We start from the raw sequence: 24,584 nt of genomic DNA, 5'->3' as shown, positions 1-24,584 counted from the left end.
AAACACCACTGTCTCTACTGATCTGTCAAGCACAGCTGGACCTAATCATCTTACAGATACTACAATTTCAGCCAGCACAACGATTACAACTGCTCCAGCTGCCCAGTCAAGCAATACAGTTCATACGGATTTATCAAGCACAACTATTTCTACAGATGAATCTATCACAACTGTTTCAGCTGGCCAGTCAAGCAATACAGTTCAAACTGGTTTATCAAGCACAACTATTTCTACTGGTATTTCAAATAGCATAATTCCTACAGATATATCAATCACAACTGCTCTTAATGGTCCTTCAAGCAGCACTGTCCACACTGATCCATCAAGCATAACTGATCCTAATCATTTTTCAAACACTGCAGTAACTACTCATCGACCTAGCACAACTGTTCATTCTGGATCCTCAACCACTGCAGTTCCCACTGATCTGTCAAGCACAGATGCTCCTAATCATCCTGTCATCACTAAAGATCCTTCAGATTCATCAAAGACATCTATATCTGATGGTTCTACAACTGCTGCAGTTCTTACTGACCAGTCAAGCACAACTCTTCCTCTAGGCCTTTCGAGCAATGCAGTTTTGTCCAGTCTGTTAACCACAACAGTTCCTACTGGTCCCACAAGCATGGCTGTTGCTACTGATCTGTCAAGCGGAACTGTTCCCAATGATCATTCAAGTATCTCAGGTCACACTGATCAGTTAAGCACAACTATAGCTACTGGTCCCTCAACTACCACAGCTCCTACTTATCTTCCATACACAACTGTTCTTTCAGACTCTTCAACCTCCACAGTGCCTACTAATCTATCAAGCGCAATTGCTTCTCCTGGTACGATAAACACTACTGTCTCTACTGATCTGTCAAGCACAGCTGGAACTAATCATCTTACAGATACTACAATTTCAGCCAGCACATCAGTCATAACTGCCCCTGCTGGCCAGTCAAGCAATACAGTTCACAATGATTTATCAAGCACAACTATTTCTACAGATGAATCGATCACACCTGCTCCAGCTGGCCAGTCAAGCAATACAGTTCAAACCGATTTATCAAGCACAACTATTTCTACTGGTATTTCAAATAGTATAATTCCTACAGATATATCAGTCACAACTGCTATTGATGGTCCTTCAAGCAGCACAGACCAGACTCATCCATTAAGCATAACTGCTCCTAATCATTTTTCAAACACTGCAGGCCCTATTCATCAATCTAGCACAACTGTTCATACTGGAACTTTGACCACTGCAATTCATAATGATTTCTCAAGCACAACTGTTCCCAATGGTCCGTTCATCACTAAAGATAATTCAGATTCATCAAAGACATCTGTTCCTGTTGGTTCTACATCTGCTGCATTTTCTACTGATCAGTCAAGCACAAAAGTTCCAACTGGACCCACAACCATGGCTGTTGCTACTGATCTGTCAAACAGAACTGTTCCAAATCATTCAAGTTCCTCAGGTCATACTGATCAGTTAAGCACAACTATAGTTACTGGTCCATCAACTACTACAGTTCCTAGTGATCTTTCAGACACAACTGTTCTTTCAGACACTTCAGCCTCCACAGTGCCTACTAATCAATCAAACGCAATTGTATCTCCTGGTACCATAAACACCACTGTCTCTACTGATCTGTCAAGCACAGCTGGACCTAATCATCTTACAGATACTACAATTTCAGCCAGCACAACGATTACAACTGCTCCAGCTGCCCAGTCAAGCAATACAGTTCATACGGATTTATCAAGCACAACTATTTCTACAGATGAATCTATCACAACTGTTTCAGCTGGCCAGTCAAGCAATACAGTTCAAACTGGTTTATCAAGCACAACTATTTCTACTGGTATTTCAAATAGCATAATTCCTACAGATATATCAATCACAACTGCTCTTAATGGTCCTTCAAGCAGCACTGTCCACACTGATCCATCAAGCATAACTGATCCTAATCATTTTTCAAACACTGCAGTAACTACTCATCGACCTAGCACAACTGTTCATTCTGGATCCTCAACCACTGCAGTTCCCACTGATCTGTCAAGCACAGATGCTCCTAATCATCCTGTCATCACTAAAGATCCTTCAGATTCATCAAAGACATCTATATCTGATGGTTCTACAACTGCTGCAGTTCTTACTGACCAGTCAAGCACAACTCTTCCTCTAGGCCTTTCGAGCAATGCAGTTTTGTCCAGTCTGTTAACCACAACAGTTCCTACTGGTCCCACAAGCATGGCTGTTGCTACTGATCTGTCAAGCGGAACTGTTCCCAATGATCATTCAAGTATCTCAGGTCACACTGATCAGTTAAGCACAACTATAGCTACTGGTCCCTCAACTACCACAGCTCCTACTTATCTTCCATACACAACTGTTCTTTCAGACTCTTCAACCTCCACAGTGCCTACTAATCTATCAAGCGCAATTGCTTCTCCTGGTACGATAAACACTACTGTCTCTACTGATCTGTCAAGCACAGCTGGAACTAATCATCTTACAGATACTACAATTTCAGCCAGCACATCAGTCATAACTGCCCCTGCTGGCCAGTCAAGCAATACAGTTCACAATGATTTATCAAGCACAACTATTTCTACAGATGAATCGATCACACCTGCTCCAGCTGGCCAGTCAAGCAATACAGTTCAAACCGATTTATCAAGCACAACTATTTCTACTGGTATTTCAAATAGTATAATTCCTACAGATATATCAGTCACAACTGCTATTGATGGTCCTTCAAGCAGCACAGACCAGACTCATCCATTAAGCATAACTGCTCCTAATCATTTTTCAAACACTGCAGGCCCTATTCATCAATCTAGCACAACTGTTCATACTGGAACTTTGACCACTGCAATTCATAATGATTTCTCAAGCACAACTGTTCCCAATGGTCCGTTCATCACTAAAGATAATTCAGATTCATCAAAGACATCTGTTCCTGTTGGTTCTACATCTGCTGCATTTTCTACTGATCAGTCAAGCACAAAAGTTCCAACTGGACCCACAACCATGGCTGTTGCTACTGATCTGTCAAACAGAACTGTTCCAAATCATTCAAGTTCCTCAGGTCATACTGATCAGTTAAGCACAACTATAGTTACTGGTCCATCAACTACTACAGTTCCTAGTGATCTTTCAGACACAACTGTTCTTTCAGACACTTCAGCCTCCACAGTGCCTACTAATCAATCAAACGCAATTGTATCTCCTGGTACCATAAACACCACTGTCTCTACTGATCTGTCAAGCACAGCTGGACCTAATCATCTTACAGATACTACAATTTCAGCCAGCACAACGATTACAACTGCTCCAGCTGCCCAGTCAAGCAATACAGTTCATACGGATTTATCAAGCACAACTATTTCTACAGATGAATCTATCACAACTGTTTCAGCTGGCCAGTCAAGCAATACAGTTCAAACTGGTTTATCAAGCACAACTATTTCTACTGGTATTTCAAATAGCATAATTCCTACAGATATATCAATCACAACTGCTCTTAATGGTCCTTCAAGCAGCACTGTCCACACTGATCCATCAAGCATAACTGATCCTAATCATTTTTCAAACACTGCAGTAACTACTCATCGACCTAGCACAACTGTTCATTCTGGATCCTCAACCACTGCAGTTCCCACTGATCTGTCAAGCACAGATGCTCCTAATCATCCTGTCATCACTAAAGATCCTTCAGATTCATCAAAGACATCTATATCTGATGGTTCTACAACTGCTGCAGTTCTTACTGACCAGTCAAGCACAACTCTTCCTCTAGGCCTTTCGAGCAATGCAGTTTTGTCCAGTCTGTTAACCACAACAGTTCCTACTGGTCCCACAAGCATGGCTGTTGCTACTGATCTGTCAAGCGGAACTGTTCCCAATGATCATTCAAGTATCTCAGGTCACACTGATCAGTTAAGCACAACTATAGCTACTGGTCCCTCAACTACCACAGCTCCTACTTATCTTCCATACACAACTGTTCTTTCAGACTTCTTCAACCTCCACAGTGCCTACTAATCTATCAAGCGCAATTGCTTCTCCTGGTACGATAAACACTACTGTCTCTACTGATCTGTCAAGCACAGCTGGAACTAATCATCTTACAGATACTACAATTTCAGCCAGCACATCAGTCATAACTGCCCCTGCTGGCCAGTCAAGCAATACAGTTCACAATGATTTATCAAGCACAACTATTTCTACAGATGAATCGATCACACCTGCTCCAGCTGGCCAGTCAAGCAATACAGTTCAAACCGATTTATCAAGCACAACTATTTCTACTGGTATTTCAAATAGTATAATTCCTACAGATATATCAGTCACAACTGCTATTGATGGTCCTTCAAGCAGCACAGACCAGACTCATCCATTAAGCATAACTGCTCCTAATCATTTTTCAAACACTGCAGGCCCTATTCATCAATCTAGCACAACTGTTCATACTGGAACTTTGACCACTGCAATTCATAATGATTTCTCAAGCACAACTGTTCCCAATGGTCCGTTCATCACTAAAGATAATTCAGATTCATCAAAGACATCTGTTCCTGTTGGTTCTACATCTGCTGCATTTTCTACTGATCAGTCAAGCACAAAAGTTCCAACTGGACCCACAACCATGGCTGTTGCTACTGATCTGTCAAACAGAACTGTTCCAAATCATTCAAGTTCCTCAGGTCATACTGATCAGTTAAGCACAACTATAGTTACTGGTCCATCAACTACTACAGTTCCTAGTGATCTTTCAGACACAACTGTTCTTTCAGACACTTCAGCCTCCACAGTGCCTACTAATCAATCAAACGCAATTGTATCTCCTGGTACCATAAACACCACTGTCTCTACTGATCTGTCAAGCACAGCTGGACCTAATCATCTTACAGATACTACAATTTCAGCCAGCACAACGATTACAACTGCTCCAGCTGCCCAGTCAAGCAATACAGTTCATACGGATTTATCAAGCACAACTATTTCTACAGATGAATCTATCACAACTGTTTCAGCTGGCCAGTCAAGCAATACAGTTCAAACTGGTTTATCAAGCACAACTATTTCTACTGGTATTTCAAATAGCATAATTCCTACAGATATATCAATCACAACTGCTCTTAATGGTCCTTCAAGCAGCACTGTCCACACTGATCCATCAAGCATAACTGATCCTAATCATTTTTCAAACACTGCAGTAACTACTCATCGACCTAGCACAACTGTTCATTCTGGATCCTCAACCACTGCAGTTCCCACTGATCTGTCAAGCACAGATGCTCCTAATCATCCTGTCATCACTAAAGATCCTTCAGATTCATCAAAGACATCTATATCTGATGGTTCTACAACTGCTGCAGTTCTTACTGACCAGTCAAGCACAACTCTTCCTCTAGGCCTTTCGAGCAATGCAGTTTTGTCCAGTCTGTTAACCACAACAGTTCCTACTGGTCCCACAAGCATGGCTGTTGCTACTGATCTGTCAAGCGGAACTGTTCCCAATGATCATTCAAGTATCTCAGGTCACACTGATCAGTTAAGCACAACTATAGCTACTGGTCCCTCAACTACCACAGCTCCTACTTATCTTCCATACACAACTGTTCTTTCAGACTCTTCAACCTCCACAGTGCCTACTAATCTATCAAGCGCAATTGCTTCTCCTGGTACGATAAACACTACTGTCTCTACTGATCTGTCAAGCACAGCTGGAACTAATCATCTTACAGATACTACAATTTCAGCCAGCACATCAGTCATAACTGCCCCTGCTGGCCAGTCAAGCAATACAGTTCACAATGATTTATCAAGCACAACTATTTCTACAGATGAATCGATCACACCTGCTCCAGCTGGCCAGTCAAGCAATACAGTTCAAACCGATTTATCAAGCACAACTATTTCTACTGGTATTTCAAATAGTATAATTCCTACAGATATATCAGTCACAACTGCTATTGATGGTCCTTCAAGCAGCACAGACCAGACTCATCCATTAAGCATAACTGCTCCTAATCATTTTTCAAACACTGCAGGCCCTATTCATCAATCTAGCACAACTGTTCATACTGGAACTTTGACCACTGCAATTCATAATGATTTCTCAAGCACAACTGTTCCCAATGGTCCGTTCATCACTAAAGATAATTCAGATTCATCAAAGACATCTGTTCCTGTTGGTTCTACATCTGCTGCATTTTCTACTGATCAGTCAAGCACAAAAGTTCCAACTGGACCCACAACCATGGCTGTTGCTACTGATCTGTCAAACAGAACTGTTCCAAATCATTCAAGTTCCTCAGGTCATACTGATCAGTTAAGCACAACTATAGTTACTGGTCCATCAACTACTACAGTTCCTAGTGATCTTTCAGACACAACTGTTCTTTCAGACACTTCAGCCTCCACAGTGCCTACTAATCAATCAAACGCAATTGTATCTCCTGGTACCATAAACACCACTGTCTCTACTGATCTGTCAAGCACAGCTGGACCTAATCATCTTACAGATACTACAATTTCAGCCAGCACAACGATTACAACTGCTCCAGCTGCCCAGTCAAGCAATACAGTTCATACGGATTTATCAAGCACAACTATTTCTACAGATGAATCTATCACAACTGTTTCAGCTGGCCAGTCAAGCAATACAGTTCAAACTGGTTTATCAAGCACAACTATTTCTACTGGTATTTCAAATAGCATAATTCCTACAGATATATCAATCACAACTGCTCTTAATGGTCCTTCAAGCAGCACTGTCCACACTGATCCATCAAGCATAACTGATCCTAATCATTTTTCAAACACTGCAGTAACTACTCATCGACCTAGCACAACTGTTCATTCTGGATCCTCAACCACTGCAGTTCCCACTGATCTGTCAAGCACAGATGCTCCTAATCATCCTGTCATCACTAAAGATCCTTCAGATTCATCAAAGACATCTATATCTGATGGTTCTACAACTGCTGCAGTTCTTACTGACCAGTCAAGCACAACTCTTCCTCTAGGCCTTTCGAGCAATGCAGTTTTGTCCAGTCTGTTAACCACAACAGTTCCTACTGGTCCCACAAGCATGGCTGTTGCTACTGATCTGTCAAGCGGAACTGTTCCCAATGATCATTCAAGTATCTCAGGTCACACTGATCAGTTAAGCACAACTATAGCTACTGGTCCCTCAACTACCACAGCTCCTACTTATCTTCCATACACAACTGTTCTTTCAGACTCTTCAACCTCCACAGTGCCTACTAATCTATCAAGCGCAATTGCTTCTCCTGGTACGATAAACACTACTGTCTCTACTGATCTGTCAAGCACAGCTGGAACTAATCATCTTACAGATACTACAATTTCAGCCAGCACATCAGTCATAACTGCCCCTGCTGGCCAGTCAAGCAATACAGTTCACAATGATTTATCAAGCACAACTATTTCTACAGATGAATCGATCACACCTGCTCCAGCTGGCCAGTCAAGCAATACAGTTCAAACCGATTTATCAAGCACAACTATTTCTACTGGTATTTCAAATAGTATAATTCCTACAGATATATCAGTCACAACTGCTATTGATGGTCCTTCAAGCAGCACAGACCAGACTCATCCATTAAGCATAACTGCTCCTAATCATTTTTCAAACACTGCAGGCCCTATTCATCAATCTAGCACAACTGTTCATACTGGAACTTTGACCACTGCAATTCATAATGATTTCTCAAGCACAACTGTTCCCAATGGTCCGTTCATCACTAAAGATAATTCAGATTCATCAAAGACATCTGTTCCTGTTGGTTCTACATCTGCTGCATTTTCTACTGATCAGTCAAGCACAAAAGTTCCAACTGGACCCACAACCATGGCTGTTGCTACTGATCTGTCAAACAGAACTGTTCCAAATCATTCAAGTTCCTCAGGTCATACTGATCAGTTAAGCACAACTATAGTTACTGGTCCATCAACTACTACAGTTCCTAGTGATCTTTCAGACACAACTGTTCTTTCAGACACTTCAGCCTCCACAGTGCCTACTAATCAATCAAACGCAATTGTATCTCCTGGTACCATAAACACCACTGTCTCTACTGATCTGTCAAGCACAGCTGGACCTAATCATCTTACAGATACTACAATTTCAGCCAGCACAACGATTACAACTGCTCCAGCTGCCCAGTCAAGCAATACAGTTCATACGGATTTATCAAGCACAACTATTTCTACAGATGAATCTATCACAACTGTTTCAGCTGGCCAGTCAAGCAATACAGTTCAAACTGGTTTATCAAGCACAACTATTTCTACTGGTATTTCAAATAGCATAATTCCTACAGATATATCAATCACAACTGCTCTTAATGGTCCTTCAAGCAGCACTGTCCACACTGATCCATCAAGCATAACTGATCCTAATCATTTTTCAAACACTGCAGTAACTACTCATCGACCTAGCACAACTGTTCATTCTGGATCCTCAACCACTGCAGTTCCCACTGATCTGTCAAGCACAGATGCTCCTAATCATCCTGTCATCACTAAAGATCCTTCAGATTCATCAAAGACATCTATATCTGATGGTTCTACAACTGCTGCAGTTCTTACTGACCAGTCAAGCACAACTCTTCCTCTAGGCCTTTCGAGCAATGCAGTTTTGTCCAGTCTGTTAACCACAACAGTTCCTACTGGTCCCACAAGCATGGCTGTTGCTACTGATCTGTCAAGCGGAACTGTTCCCAATGATCATTCAAGTATCTCAGGTCACACTGATCAGTTAAGCACAACTATAGCTACTGGTCCCTCAACTACCACAGCTCCTACTTATCTTCCATACACAACTGTTCTTTCAGACTCTTCAACCTCCACAGTGCCTACTAATCTATCAAGCGCAATTGCTTCTCCTGGTACGATAAACACTACTGTCTCTACTGATCTGTCAAGCACAGCTGGAACTAATCATCTTACAGATACTACAATTTCAGCCAGCACATCAGTCATAACTGCCCCTGCTGGCCAGTCAAGCAATACAGTTCACAATGATTTATCAAGCACAACTATTTCTACAGATGAATCGATCACACCTGCTCCAGCTGGCCAGTCAAGCAATACAGTTCAAACCGATTTATCAAGCACAACTATTTCTACTGGTATTTCAAATAGTATAATTCCTACAGATATATCAGTCACAACTGCTATTGATGGTCCTTCAAGCAGCACAGACCAGACTCATCCATTAAGCATAACTGCTCCTAATCATTTTTCAAACACTGCAGGCCCTATTCATCAATCTAGCACAACTGTTCATACTGGAACTTTGACCACTGCAATTCATAATGATTTCTCAAGCACAACTGTTCCCAATGGTCCGTTCATCACTAAAGATAATTCAGATTCATCAAAGACATCTGTTCCTGTTGGTTCTACATCTGCTGCATTTTCTACTGATCAGTCAAGCACAAAAGTTCCAACTGGACCCACAACCATGGCTGTTGCTACTGATCTGTCAAACAGAACTGTTCCAAATCATTCAAGTTCCTCAGGTCATACTGATCAGTTAAGCACAACTATAGTTACTGGTCCATCAACTACTACAGTTCCTAGTGATCTTTCAGACACAACTGTTCTTTCAGACACTTCAGCCTCCACAGTGCCTACTAATCAATCAAACGCAATTGTATCTCCTGGTACCATAAACACCACTGTCTCTACTGATCTGTCAAGCACAGCTGGACCTAATCATCTTACAGATACTACAATTTCAGCCAGCACAACGATTACAACTGCTCCAGCTGCCCAGTCAAGCAATACAGTTCATACGGATTTATCAAGCACAACTATTTCTACAGATGAATCTATCACAACTGTTTCAGCTGGCCAGTCAAGCAATACAGTTCAAACTGGTTTATCAAGCACAACTATTTCTACTGGTATTTCAAATAGCATAATTCCTACAGATATATCAATCACAACTGCTCTTAATGGTCCTTCAAGCAGCACTGTCCACACTGATCCATCAAGCATAACTGATCCTAATCATTTTTCAAACACTGCAGTAACTACTCATCGACCTAGCACAACTGTTCATTCTGGATCCTCAACCACTGCAGTTCCCACTGATCTGTCAAGCACAGATGCTCCTAATCATCCTGTCATCACTAAAGATCCTTCAGATTCATCAAAGACATCTATATCTGATGGTTCTACAACTGCTGCAGTTCTTACTGACCAGTCAAGCACAACTCTTCCTCTAGGCCTTTCGAGCAATGCAGTTTTGTCCAGTCTGTTAACCACAACAGTTCCTACTGGTCCCACAAGCATGGCTGTTGCTACTGATCTGTCAAGCGGAACTGTTCCCAATGATCATTCAAGTATCTCAGGTCACACTGATCAGTTAAGCACAACTATAGCTACTGGTCCCTCAACTACCACAGCTCCTACTTATCTTCCATACACAACTGTTCTTTCAGACTCTTCAACCTCCACAGTGCCTACTAATCTATCAAGCGCAATTGCTTCTCCTGGTACGATAAACACTACTGTCTCTACTGATCTGTCAAGCACAGCTGGAACTAATCATCTTACAGATACTACAATTTCAGCCAGCACATCAGTCATAACTGCCCCTGCTGGCCAGTCAAGCAATACAGTTCACAATGATTTATCAAGCACAACTATTTCTACAGATGAATCGATCACACCTGCTCCAGCTGGCCAGTCAAGCAATACAGTTCAAACCGATTTATCAAGCACAACTATTTCTACTGGTATTTCAAATAGTATAATTCCTACAGATATATCAGTCACAACTGCTATTGATGGTCCTTCAAGCAGCACAGACCAGACTCATCCATTAAGCATAACTGCTCCTAATCATTTTTCAAACACTGCAGGCCCTATTCATCAATCTAGCACAACTGTTCATACTGGAACTTTGACCACTGCAATTCATAATGATTTCTCAAGCACAACTGTTCCCAATGGTCCGTTCATCACTAAAGATAATTCAGATTCATCAAAGACATCTGTTCCTGTTGGTTCTACATCTGCTGCATTTTCTACTGATCAGTCAAGCACAAAAGTTCCAACTGGACCCACAACCATGGCTGTTGCTACTGATCTGTCAAACAGAACTGTTCCAAATCATTCAAGTTCCTCAGGTCATACTGATCAGTTAAGCACAACTATAGTTACTGGTCCATCAACTACTACAGTTCCTAGTGATCTTTCAGACACAACTGTTCTTTCAGACACTTCAGCCTCCACAGTGCCTACTAATCAATCAAACGCAATTGTATCTCCTGGTACCATAAACACCACTGTCTCTACTGATCTGTCAAGCACAGCTGGACCTAATCATCTTACAGATACTACAATTTCAGCCAGCACAACGATTACAACTGCTCCAGCTGCCCAGTCAAGCAATACAGTTCATACGGATTTATCAAGCACAACTATTTCTACAGATGAATCTATCACAACTGTTTCAGCTGGCCAGTCAAGCAATACAGTTCAAACTGGTTTATCAAGCACAACTATTTCTACTGGTATTTCAAATAGCATAATTCCTACAGATATATCAATCACAACTGCTCTTAATGGTCCTTCAAGCAGCACTGTCCACACTGATCCATCAAGCATAACTGATCCTAATCATTTTTCAAACACTGCAGTAACTACTCATCGACCTAGCACAACTGTTCATTCTGGATCCTCAACCACTGCAGTTCCCACTGATCTGTCAAGCACAGATGCTCCTAATCATCCTGTCATCACTAAAGATCCTTCAGATTCATCAAAGACATCTATATCTGATGGTTCTACAACTGCTGCAGTTCTTACTGACCAGTCAAGCACAACTCTTCCTCTAGGCCTTTCGAGCAATGCAGTTTTGTCCAGTCTGTTAACCACAACAGTTCCTACTGGTCCCACAAGCATGGCTGTTGCTACTGATCTGTCAAGCGGAACTGTTCCCAATGATCATTCAAGTATCTCAGGTCACACTGATCAGTTAAGCACAACTATAGCTACTGGTCCCTCAACTACCACAGCTCCTACTTATCTTCCATACACAACTGTTCTTTCAGACTCTTCAACCTCCACAGTGCCTACTAATCTATCAAGCGCAATTGCTTCTCCTGGTACGATAAACACTACTGTCTCTACTGATCTGTCAAGCACAGCTGGAACTAATCATCTTACAGATACTACAATTTCAGCCAGCACATCAGTCATAACTGCCCCTGCTGGCCAGTCAAGCAATACAGTTCACAATGATTTATCAAGCACAACTATTTCTACAGATGAATCGATCACACCTGCTCCAGCTGGCCAGTCAAGCAATACAGTTCAAACCGATTTATCAAGCACAACTATTTCTACTGGTATTTCAAATAGTATAATTCCTACAGATATATCAGTCACAACTGCTATTGATGGTCCTTCAAGCAGCACAGACCAGACTCATCCATTAAGCATAACTGCTCCTAATCATTTTTCAAACACTGCAGGCCCTATTCATCAATCTAGCACAACTGTTCATACTGGAACTTTGACCACTGCAATTCATAATGATTTCTCAAGCACAACTGTTCCCAATGGTCCGTTCATCACTAAAGATAATTCAGATTCATCAAAGACATCTGTTCCTGTTGGTTCTACATCTGCTGCATTTTCTACTGATCAGTCAAGCACAAAAGTTCCAACTGGACCCACAACCATGGCTGTTGCTACTGATCTGTCAAACAGAACTGTTCCAAATCATTCAAGTTCCTCAGGTCATACTGATCAGTTAAGCACAACTATAGTTACTGGTCCATCAACTACTACAGTTCCTAGTGATCTTTCAGACACAACTGTTCTTTCAGACACTTCAGCCTCCACAGTGCCTACTAATCAATCAAACGCAATTGTATCTCCTGGTACTATAAACACCACTGTCTCTACTGATCTGTCAAGCACAGCTGGACCTAATCATCTTACAGATACTACAATTTCAGCCAGCACAACGATTACAACTGCTCCAGCTGCCCAGTCAAGCAATACAGTTCATACGGATTTATCAAGCACAACTATTTCTACAGATGAATCTATCACAACTGTTTCAGCTGGCCAGTCAAGCAATACAGTTCAAACTGGTTTATCAAGCACAACTATTTCTACTGGTATTTCAAATAGCATAATTCCTACAGATATATCAATCACAACTGCTCTTAATGGTCCTTCAAGCAGCACTGTCCACACTGATCCATCAAGCATAACTGATCCTAATCATTTTTCAAACACTGCAGTAACTACTCATCGACCTAGCACAACTGTTCATTCTGGATCCTCAACCACTGCAGTTCCCACTGATCTGTCAAGCACAGATGCTCCTAATCATCCTGTCATCACTAAAGATCCTTCAGATTCATCAAAGACATCTATATCTGATGGTTCTACAACTGCTGCAGTTCTTACTGCCCAGTCAAGCACAACTCTTCCTCTAGGCCTTTCAAGCAATGCAGTTTTGTCCAGTCTATTAACCACAACAGTTCCTACTGGTCCCACAAGCATGGCTGTTGCTACTGATCTGTCAAGCGGAACTGTTCCCAATGATCATTCAAGTATCTCAGGTCACACTGATCAGTTAAGCACAACTATAGCTACTGGTCCCTCAACTACCACAGCTCCTACTTATCTTCCATACACAACTGTTCTTTCAGACTCTTCAACCTCCACAGTGCCTACTAATCTATCAAGCGCAATTGCTTCTCCTGGTACGATAAACACTACTGTCTCTACTGATCTGTCAAGCACAGCTGGAACTAATCATCTTACAGATACTACAATTTCAGCCAGCACATCAGTCATAACTGCCCCTGCTGGCCAGTCAAGCAATACAGTTCACAATGATTTATCAAGCACAACTATTTCTACAGATGAATCGATCACACCTGCTCCAGCTGGCCAGTCAAGCAATACAGTTCAAACCGATTTATCAAGCACAACTATTTCTACTGGTATTTCAAATAGTATAATTCCTACAGATATATCAGTCACAACTGCTATTGATGGTCCTTCAAGCAGCACAGACCAGACTCATCCATTAAGCATAACTGCTCCTAATCATTTTTCAAACACTGCAGGCCCTATTCATCAATCTAGCACAACTGTTCATACTGGAACTTTGACCACTGCAATTCATAATGATTTCTCAAGCACAACTGTTCCCAATGGTCCGTTCATCACTAAAGATAATTCAGATTCATCAAAGACATCTGTTCCTGTTGGTTCTACATCTGCTGCATTTTCTACTGATCAGTCAAGCACAAAAGTTCCAACTGGACCCACAACCATGGCTGTTGCTACTGATCTGTCAAACAGAACTGTTCCAAATCATTCAAGTTCCTCAGGTCATACTGATCAGTTAAGCACAACTATAGTTACTGGTCCATCAACTACTACAGTTCCTAGTGATCTTTCAGACACAACTGTTCTTTCAGACACTTCAGCCTCCACAGTGCCTACTAATCAATCAAACGCAATTGTATCTCCTGGTACCATAAACACCACTGTCTCTACTGATCTGTCAAGCACAGCTGGACCTAATCATCTTACAGATACTACAATTTCAGCCAGCACAACGATTACAACTGCTCCAGCTGCCCAGTCAAGCAATACAGTTCATACGGATTTATCAAGCACAACTATTTCTACAGATGAATCTATCACAACTGTTTCAGCTGGCCAGTCAAGCAATACAGTTCAAACTGGTTTATCAAGCACAACTATTTCTACTGGTATTTCAAATAGCATAATTCCTACAGATATATCAATCACAACTGCTCTTAATGGTCCTTCAAGCAGCACTGTCCACACTGATCCATCAAGCATAACTGATCCTAATCATTTTTCAAACACTGCAGTAACTACTCATCGACCTAGCACAACTGTTCATTCTGGATCCTCAACCACTGCAGTTCCCACTGATCTGTCAAGCACAGATGCTCCTAATCATCCTGTCATCACTAAAGATCCTTCAGATTCATCAAAGACATCTATATCTGATGGTTCTACAACTGCTGCAGTTCTTACTGCCCAGTCAAGCACAACTCTTCCTCTAGGCCTTTCAAGCAATGCAGTTTTGTCCAGTCTATTAACCACAACAGTTCCTACTGGTCCCACAAGCATGGCTGTTGCTACTGATCTGTCAAGCGGAACTGTTCCCAATGATCATTCAAGTATCTCAGGTCACACTGATCAGTTAAGCACAACTATAGCTACTGGTCCCTCAACTACCACAGCTCCTACTTATCTTCCATACACAACTGTTCTTTCAGACTCTTCAACCTCCACAGTGCCTACTAATCTATCAAGCGCAATTGCTTCTCCTGGTACGATAAACACTACTGTCTCTACTGATCTGTCAAGCACAGCTGGAACTAATCATCTTACAGATACTACAATTTCAGCCAGCACATCAGTCATAACTGCCCCTGCTGGCCAGTCAAGCAATACAGTTCACAATGATTTATCAAGCACAACTATTTCTACAGATGAATCGATCACACCTGCTCCAGCTGGCCAGTCAAGCAATACAGTTCAAACCGATTTATCAAGCACAACTATTTCTACTGGTATTTCAAATAGTATAATTCCTACAGATATATCAGTCACAACTGCTATTGATGGTCCTTCAAGCAGCACAGACCAGACTCATCCATTAAGCATAACTGCTCCTAATCATTTTTCAAACACTGCAGGCCCTATTCATCAATCTAGCACAACTGTTCATACTGGAACTTTGACCACTGCAATTCATAATGATTTCTCAAGCACAACTGTTCCCAATGGTCCGTTCATCACTAAAGATAATTCAGATTCATCAAAGACATCTGTTCCTGTTGGTTCTACATCTGCTGCATTTTCTACTGATCAGTCAAGCACAAAAGTTCCAACTGGACCCACAACCATGGCTGTTGCTACTGATCTGTCAAACAGAACTGTTCCAAATCATTCAAGTTCCTCAGGTCATACTGATCAGTTAAGCACAACTATAGTTACTGGTCCATCAACTACTACAGTTCCTAGTGATCTTTCAGACACAACTGTTCTTTCAGACACTTCAGCCTCCACAGTGCCTACTAATCAATCAAACGCAATTGTATCTCCTGGTACCATAAACACCACTGTCTCTACTGATCTGTCAAGCACAGCTGGACCTAATCATCTTACAGATACTACAATTTCAGCCAGCACAACGATTACAACTGCTCCAGCTGCCCAGTCAAGCAATACAGTTCATACGGATTTATCAAGCACAACTATTTCTACAGATGAATCTATCACAACTGTTTCAGCTGGCCAGTCAAGCAATACAGTTCAAACTGGTTTATCAAGCACAACTATTTCTACTGGTATTTCAAATAGCATAATTCCTACAGATATATCAATCACAATTGCTCTTAATGGTCCTTCAAGCAGCACTGTCCACACTGATCCATCAAGCATAACTGATCCTAATCATTTTTCAAACACTGCAGTAACTACTCATCGACCTAGCACAACTGTTCATTCTGGATCCTCAACCACTGCAGTTCCCACTGATCTGTCAAGCACAGATGCTCCTAATCATCCTGTCATCACTAAAGATCCTTCAGATTCATCAAAGACATCTATATCTGATGGTTCTACAACTGCTGCAGTTCTTACTGACCAGTCAAGCACAACTCTTCCTCTAGGCCTTTCGAGCAATGCAGTTTTGTCCAGTCTGTTAACCACAACAGTTCCTACTGGTCCCACAAGCATGGCTGTTGCTACTGATCTGTCAAGCGGAACTGTTCCCAATGATCATTCAAGTATCTCAGGTCACACTGATCAGTTAAGCACAACTATAGCTACTGGTCCCTCAACTACCACAGCTCCTACTTATCTTCCATACACAACTGTTCTTTCAGACTCTTCAACCTCCACAGTGCCTACTAATCTATCAAGCGCAATTGCTTCTCCTGGTACGATAAACACTACTGTCTCTACTGATCTGTCAAGCACAGCTGGGACTAATCATCTTACAGATACTACAATTTCAGCCAGCACATCAGTCATACCTGCTCCAGCTGGCCAGTCAAGCAATACAGTTCACAATGATTTATCAAGCACAACTATTTCTACTGGTATTTCAAATAGTATAATTCCTACAGATATATCAGTCACAACTGCTATTGATGGTCCTTCAAGCAGCACAGACCAGACTCATCCATTAAGCATAACTGCTCCTAATCATTTTTCAAACACTGCAGGCCCTATTCATCAATCTAGCACAACTGTTCATACTGGAACTTTGACCACTGCAATTCATAATGATTTCTCCAGCACAGCTGTTCCCAATGGTCCGTTCATCACTAAAGATAATTCAGATTCATCAAAGACATCTGTTCCTGTTGGTTCCACATCTGCTGCTTTTTCTACTGATCAGTCAAGCACAAAAGTTCCAACTGGACCCACAACCATGGCTGTTGTTACTGATCTGTCAAACAGAACTGTTCCAAATCATTCAAGTTCCTCAGGTCATACTGATCAGTTAAGCACAACTATAGTTACTGGTCCATCAACTACTACAGTTCCTAGTGATCTTTCAGACACTTCAACCGCCACAGTGCCTACTAATCAATCAAGCGCAATTGTATCTCCTGGTACCATAAACACCACTGTCTCTACTGATCTGTCAAGCACAGCTGGACCTAATCCTGGACCTAATCATCTTACAGATACTACAATTTCAACCAGTACATCGATCACAACTGCTCCAGCTGGTCAGTTAAACAATACAGTTCACACTGATTTATCAAGCACAACTATTTCTAATGGTATTTCAAGAAATATTCTTCATACATCATCAATAACAACTTCTAATGATACCTCTTGCTCTACAGTATTTGTATCCAGTGCAGCTGCTAATCAGACAACCACATCTGTAATATTTACAAACTCAACACCCTCTAAAGTTTTCACCACCTCAACCACATCTGCACTGCCAACCACTCATCTCTCAACTAAAGCTTCCACAGGTTCAGCCATGCCAGGAGAGGGATTCATCATTCTACAAATTCGTTTACAGTTACAATATATTGATGCTTATTATAACCCTGCTTCCATGGAGTACCAGACTCTGTCCTTAAACATCAGTACTGAGGTGCTCTAAGATATATTTTAATTTTTTATATAGTAATATTAAAATAGATTTTTATTAATTCGGTCTAGACTACATTTATAGTAAGTTAAAGCTTAAGTGTGTGTTTTTCTATGTTTCTGTAGCTGAATCGATTCTTCCGGGAAATTTATGGGACCTACTTCCTCAGATGTTATGTGAAGAGATTCTGGTATGGTACAAGTCTCTTTATTAGCTTTTATTACCTTTCCTTTCTATTCTGTTCTTTAGTTTCTTTTTTCTTTAATTTCTTTCTTTCTTGTGCAGAAAAATAAAAAGTACATTGGTGTTACCAATTAGACAAATCATCCCAGTAGCCACCTGCTAGCACAAACAAGGACAATACAGACAGACACAAAAGGTCATCACAATTATTCTGTACAGGACAAAAATGAGATTTTCTCAGCTTTTTGTTCAAAATGTTTTTTTGTTTGTTTGTTTGTTTTTTTATGAAACTTAAAAAAGAAAAAGCTAGACTAAAATGTTTTTTTGTTGTTGTTGTTGTTGTTGTTGTTTAAAAGTAGGCTCTTTTATGTGATATATTGCATGTTCAAATATTCATACAACAACTTGTAAATAAAAAAAAAAAACACTGGCGGGGAAAGAGTTAGTGAAAATAAAATCGTTATGTGGCTTAGTGCCATTATCAAATCACTGCGATTTAATTAAATAAGTTGTCTGATGTAGACTGAATAATGCATCATAACAATGAGCTGTGAGGTATGAATGAATTAATTCGGTATATGCTTGAATAAAAAAAATAGGTCTTTAGTCTAGACTTAAAATGAGAGAGTGTCTATTAGTCCTGAACAATGCTAGGAAGATTGTTCCATGCAGTCTCTGTTCTTTGATGTGGCTTAATTCCTGATGGATTCTCTTTTGATAAGAGAAGGCCGGTAATTTTAAAGTAAGTGGACCTTGGTGAAATAGGGTGGACCTCAATGTCTATTGTCAAATTACAGCATTTTGCAGTACATGCTAAAAAAAAAATTGACATTTAAGATTAGTTAACTGTGATTTATTGTCAGCCAACAGTTTCATAAAAACAACAAAATCTATTTCTAAATAAACATGAAATATGAATGAGGAATAAAAATAAAAATAAAAAAATAAAAATGAAGAAAATAAGAACAATAAACGAAGGTACATAATCATAGACTGAGTATGCATAAGGCTGGGCAAGGCTGCCGTCCACTAGCCATGGACTTGAGACTAGCATCACATTTTCTCAGTCAAACCAATGACTGCTGCTGCTTCTAATTGCTTTTTTAGAAAGAAAAACTGCCTATAACTGCTGGTCTCGGATCATTTTTCTCTGTAATAATAGCATATTGGTGATTTGGCAAATGATACAGTGCATATCTGTGTTTGCACACTGAAGAACGTCAAAAGTTTTTTGTGTGTGTGTGTTTTTACAGCGTTGAGCAATGTAGCCAATCACAGACATGTCTGTTGATTTCTTAAACGCAATGGCCAATCAAAGTTGTCTAAGGGTGAATCCTCTCACCACTTCAAATCTACCTCATGCTTGCCTTCTTCCCTAGAAGCTTTAGTTTACACCCCTCTCTCCTTCCCCTGTGACAAATTTACTAAAAGCCTAATTGTTAAGCTCTACACTTAAAATTTTTAAGCTCTACGCCTAATTGTTAAACTCTACACCTAATTGTTAAGCTCTACACTTAAAATTTTGAAACAGATGGGACATCATTTTTGTTGGCAAACTATGTACTCTAACTCCCCTATTCATTCCAATCATGTCTTTAATACTTTGATTAATGTTTTAATAAGTTTTTACATCTTGGAGTGCTAAAGGCATTAGGAAAATTAATAACTTATACTGTGAGAGGGCTTTCTGTTCATTCAGCAGATATATGAGCAGTTTAACATCCCTAAGAACATTTTTTCCATTACCTCCAAATTCTTGATGTTGTACATAAAATGTTCCCTCAGATTCCTGTTCCGTCTACCTGCTTTCCTTTGATAATTTATTGGAGGATCCTCCAAAATGGAAAGGCATTATCAACACTCTATTGTACAATTTTGGCCCCACTCTACCCATTCCTTTCTCGTATAAAAGATTTGTGGGAAGAAGATTTAGGTATGGTTATTTCGGATGGGGACTGGGAATCTGTCTTACACAGAATACACAAGTGCTCAGTCTGTGCAAGACATGCTCTTAGCTAAACAATTAATATTGCTGAGGTGGAAGGATCACAGGCCACCGACCTCTTCACAATGGATTCTAGATGTCCTTTTTTTCTTAGTTGGAAAAAAATAAACATAATTTATATTAACATACATATAAAGTTATATTAAAAAAAAAAAAACAACAACAACCACCTCTCAAAGCCAGAGTTTTTGTCCACTGTTGAGTTCTGCATGCTCGCAAATCCTCTCATTATAACAAAGTGTAGACATGATCTAAATAAGAGATTCATTGTGTAGTGTAGGCAGCTTCATTGATTATAACGGGACTTCTCATCATTCCAACACAGCAAAACAGTTCAATTAACGTTGCCAGTGTTTATATAATCCACACAGATTATATAAACTCCTGCTGTGTTAATTTAGCAATGGGAGTTTTGCTGTGAATGAACTAAGATGAGTGAAATAAAGAGCGCTTTCAGATTTTTATCAGATTTTGAATCATTTTAAATTGCAAAGTTTTGCGAGTGACATCCGCTAAATCCATGTATTTGAGCAAGATTAATGTCGTGTATTCATTATTTTTCTTCTTTACCACAAAAGAATAATTAATTTGTGTGTTTGATTGGGAGCCAAAAATTGTTAGCTGTGTCAGCAGCATTATTAGATGTTTTCATATGAGATTAAATCATATCACATTCCAAATCACAATATATTGTTTGCCAAATCATGCAGCTCTAATTAAATCATAAAAATGATTGAAAAATTTAAAAAACTTTTTTAAGTTAATTTTTGCTCTCAGAGTAAATGTTGAAATCAACTAAAAGTCAAGAGTAAGCTAAATCAAGCCTGCCTTTTCATTTTAGTAATTTAGATATTTTCATATCTAACATTTTTACTTTTTTTTTTCTTTCTTTTTTTTTTTTTTCTCCAGGCCTGGGTCAGTGGGTGTGGATATAGAACTTATTTTTAAAAACTGGACTGTGCTTCCAAGTGCAGCAAGTATTGCAGACACTCTTATGAAAGGAGTTAGTGAATCAAGAGTGTTCCTTGGTGTGATTCCTTCCAGTATCACTGTTGGTGAGTTCCTCCTTTTCTCAAACTGTTTTTGATAGTAGATAATGATTTGGTAGAATTGTTCCTTCAGTGGCTGGTTTATAATTGTTATCCTATACTTTCAGTGGAAGCGCAAGACTCAAGTTTGACCACCAGACAAACACAGTCATCAGAAAGTGTTCCTACAATGCAAGCATCTTCTGCTGTTTCACCAGTTCTGTCTAGTATGCTGTTGATGCTTTTGCTTCTGCTTTGGAATTAAACACTGTAACTCTGCAAAGTTTTTCTCCATGTGTCATATTCAAACCTACAACTGATATTGTGAAAACTCTATTATCTGCTATAGTGATACATTAATATTACTCTTGGTTTTATGTTATGGAAAAATTACGCTACATGCAATACAAAAATAGTCCATGCAGAGGCAACACAGCAAATCATACTGTATTAGAAATCAATTAGAAATGGATATGTTATTCTTAAAATCAGGAACATCTACAAGACAACACACAAAATGAACTTGCAACATTTTTACTCCAATACATTTATTTATATACATATATACATTTTATGAGGTCATAATAAAATATAATTTTATTATCAAATTAACAAAATTGTTTAAAATGCTTTTAACTTTTCTGCTTTTTTTTTTAATTTTTTTTAACAGATTTGTATTTTTGGTCAAACAAAGGTGGCCTTAACAAATATGTACTTATATGACAAATTAAGCACTTGATACAATGTACTTACGCTGTACCTTAATGTTCTCACATTGTACTTACAATTAAAGTACCTGCATGATCAATCTAGTGTATTTACATTTGTAAGGACACTTTTTGCATAATTGTAATATTGTAACTAAAATTGCAGTTTCTGTGAAACATATTTGGGGCAATTTTATGTTTTTACAAGTGTGAAGCGTTATTGCTCATGCATACTTGCTATTCAAACCATTTAATAGTCATGCAATGGATGCATCATCTGTTTAACAAATGTTTGGTAATTGGATCAATAACATGTTGTGATAGCTTAAATTCTTCATAACCTTTCTTACTTAAAAAAAAAAAAAAAAAAAAAATGGGTAACTGACTTTATTGTGCTTTGGCTACAGTTGGTAATTCCAGTGAGAACAACAACCATGCATATCATTTCTGCAGGCTGCATCTTACTCTGTGAGATAAACAGTCACTCTTTTCATAGCTTTTGCAATCCTCATCCTCATCACTAAATGAAAGTTTAAAATGAAGGCCTGATTATTTCAGGGGCCTTGTCACAAGTCCATTGTTTTTGAATTTCTGTGTTACTTTTGCTATATTTTCACACTTAAAACAATGATTTGGTAATCCTCTTGTACCACTGTCCTCTTTTGTGCTAAGAAATAAGTCTCCTGACAGTTCTCTCTCAAGTGGTTCCATTGTTGTCAGCATCTGAGAATGATTCAGTGGGCTATATAACACTTTTAATTGTCACGAAATTACTTCTCTTTAAATGTTTTGGTTTAACATACTTACCTGTTGATCAAACATTGCCTTAAACTTACACCAGAAAATTTTTTATTTCATTTTATTTAGTAACTTTTAGGAGGGTGTACTCATTTTTGCTACACATTTTACCACCTTGATAAGAAAATCTTATTTTCCTGAATAATTTTGACATGCTTCTTTGGTAATTGATTAAGCAGACTTGCTGGAACATTATATCTCTAAAGAACCCTAACATGTCTTCTAAGTAATTGAGTAATTGCTGACTTTCAGAGGTTTCAGAGGGGGTGTGCTCATTTATGCTGTGCACTGTATAAACCATACACATGCATAAATAGAAATAAATAGAAAAAACATATAATTATTGCTTAATCGAGGTAGGTACAAAAGACCTACTTCTTAAAACAATTGTATCTACACACAGGCAGCCTATATCGTCTGCCAGAAGGTAGCAACTCATATTCTGTATTTAAGTTATGTGAAGGATCAGATACTATCTTGGTACCTTCCTTGATAATAGACTGCTCATATGAATACTCCAATGATTGATATTGCCTTTTCCCTATAATTTTCATAGCCATCTTTACCAGGCAGGCAAGTTTAGCTTTGGACTGAACTGTGATGTTGCCAAACCATACAGTATATCCATAATGTATTATACTTTCAATTACAGCATGGTAAAATAGATACATTACTTTCTGTTCAACCCCATAAACTCTTAATCTTTGTAAAAAATTTAACCTCTGTTGCACACAACAGCATACACCCCAGGTAAGTAAGTTATCCACATATGCACCTAGGTATTTATAAGAACACACGTTTAATGGGTATCTTATGAATAGAGATCGGTGAGTGGTTCCCTATTGACCTCAGATCAAAAATAAATCAACACTGTAGTATAACATCAATTGCTTATATTAAAAACATGAATGGTTATATTAAATATCAAAATAGTATTTGCAATGTAAATAAGAGACATTATATATACCAATGATAATATTGAAGTATTGAATAAAAATTGTTTGAGTGATGGAATAATTTAAGTCACAATTTAATTAAATGATCAATTAAATGTTTCCAAACCCATAGAAACTATAAAATGAGTCCTAAAAACAACACACAGCACTCAGCACAGTGATTTCCAATTGTTTTTTGTTTGTTTGTTTGTTTTTTATTAAATGCTTTAAGCACTTTTTAAGAATAGTAAATATCAATACAATATTATAATATAAAAAAGAAACATATAGATAGAACTCTGACAATATATACATATTAAATCTCACACTGAATAATAAAATCATAATAAAACCTTTTTACAACTTTTTAAGGTTTATAAAATAAAACCTTTTTACAACTTTTGTAAACAACAACTACTAACTTTTTACAATGACTAAATGAAAATAACAAGCATACACATCCATGTATCCCTGTGCTTCAAAAGACTGTAGAGAGCACTGTGTACATGTGTATGACAAAATAACCTAAACTATTTACATTTGTACATTTTCATATTTACATCTATTCAGAATATATTTGCATCTATACAGAAGCCAAGAAAACCTATAAACCTACAGAACATATAAACATCCACAATGATTCAATTAACCCTTTTGACCTTTCTTCCTTTCTTTCACCCATCTCTTCCTCATAGTAAGGAGACTCCTGAAACTCATTCCAGTTCATCTCCTTTGCCATTTCCTTATCT

At 39.1% G+C, this 24,584-nt stretch overlaps 1 protein-coding gene across 1 annotated transcript; it reads left to right on the top strand.

The window, feature by feature from the left end:
• The first annotated feature begins 4,020 nt into the window (after nt 1-4,020).
• Nucleotides 4,021-22,775, top strand: LOC127505551 (mucin-3A-like). Its single transcript, XM_051881174.1, has 5 exons — nt 4,021-17,802; nt 17,923-18,182; nt 18,305-18,369; nt 21,277-21,422; nt 21,524-22,775. The coding sequence occupies exons 1-5, from the start codon at nt 4,644-4,646 to the stop codon at nt 21,658-21,660; spliced, it is 13,767 nt and encodes a 4,588-aa protein (XP_051737134.1). The 5' UTR covers nt 4,021-4,643; the 3' UTR covers nt 21,661-22,775.
• The last annotated feature ends 1,809 nt before the right edge of the window (nt 22,776-24,584 follow it).

This window comes from Ctenopharyngodon idella, chromosome 22, assembly GCF_019924925.1.
Source record: "Ctenopharyngodon idella isolate HZGC_01 chromosome 22, HZGC01, whole genome shotgun sequence".
Classification (NCBI taxonomy): Eukaryota; Metazoa; Chordata; class Actinopteri; order Cypriniformes; family Xenocyprididae; genus Ctenopharyngodon; species Ctenopharyngodon idella.
Note: the sequence above shows the minus strand (reverse complement) of the source record. Positions and strands in the feature narration are given on the sequence as shown.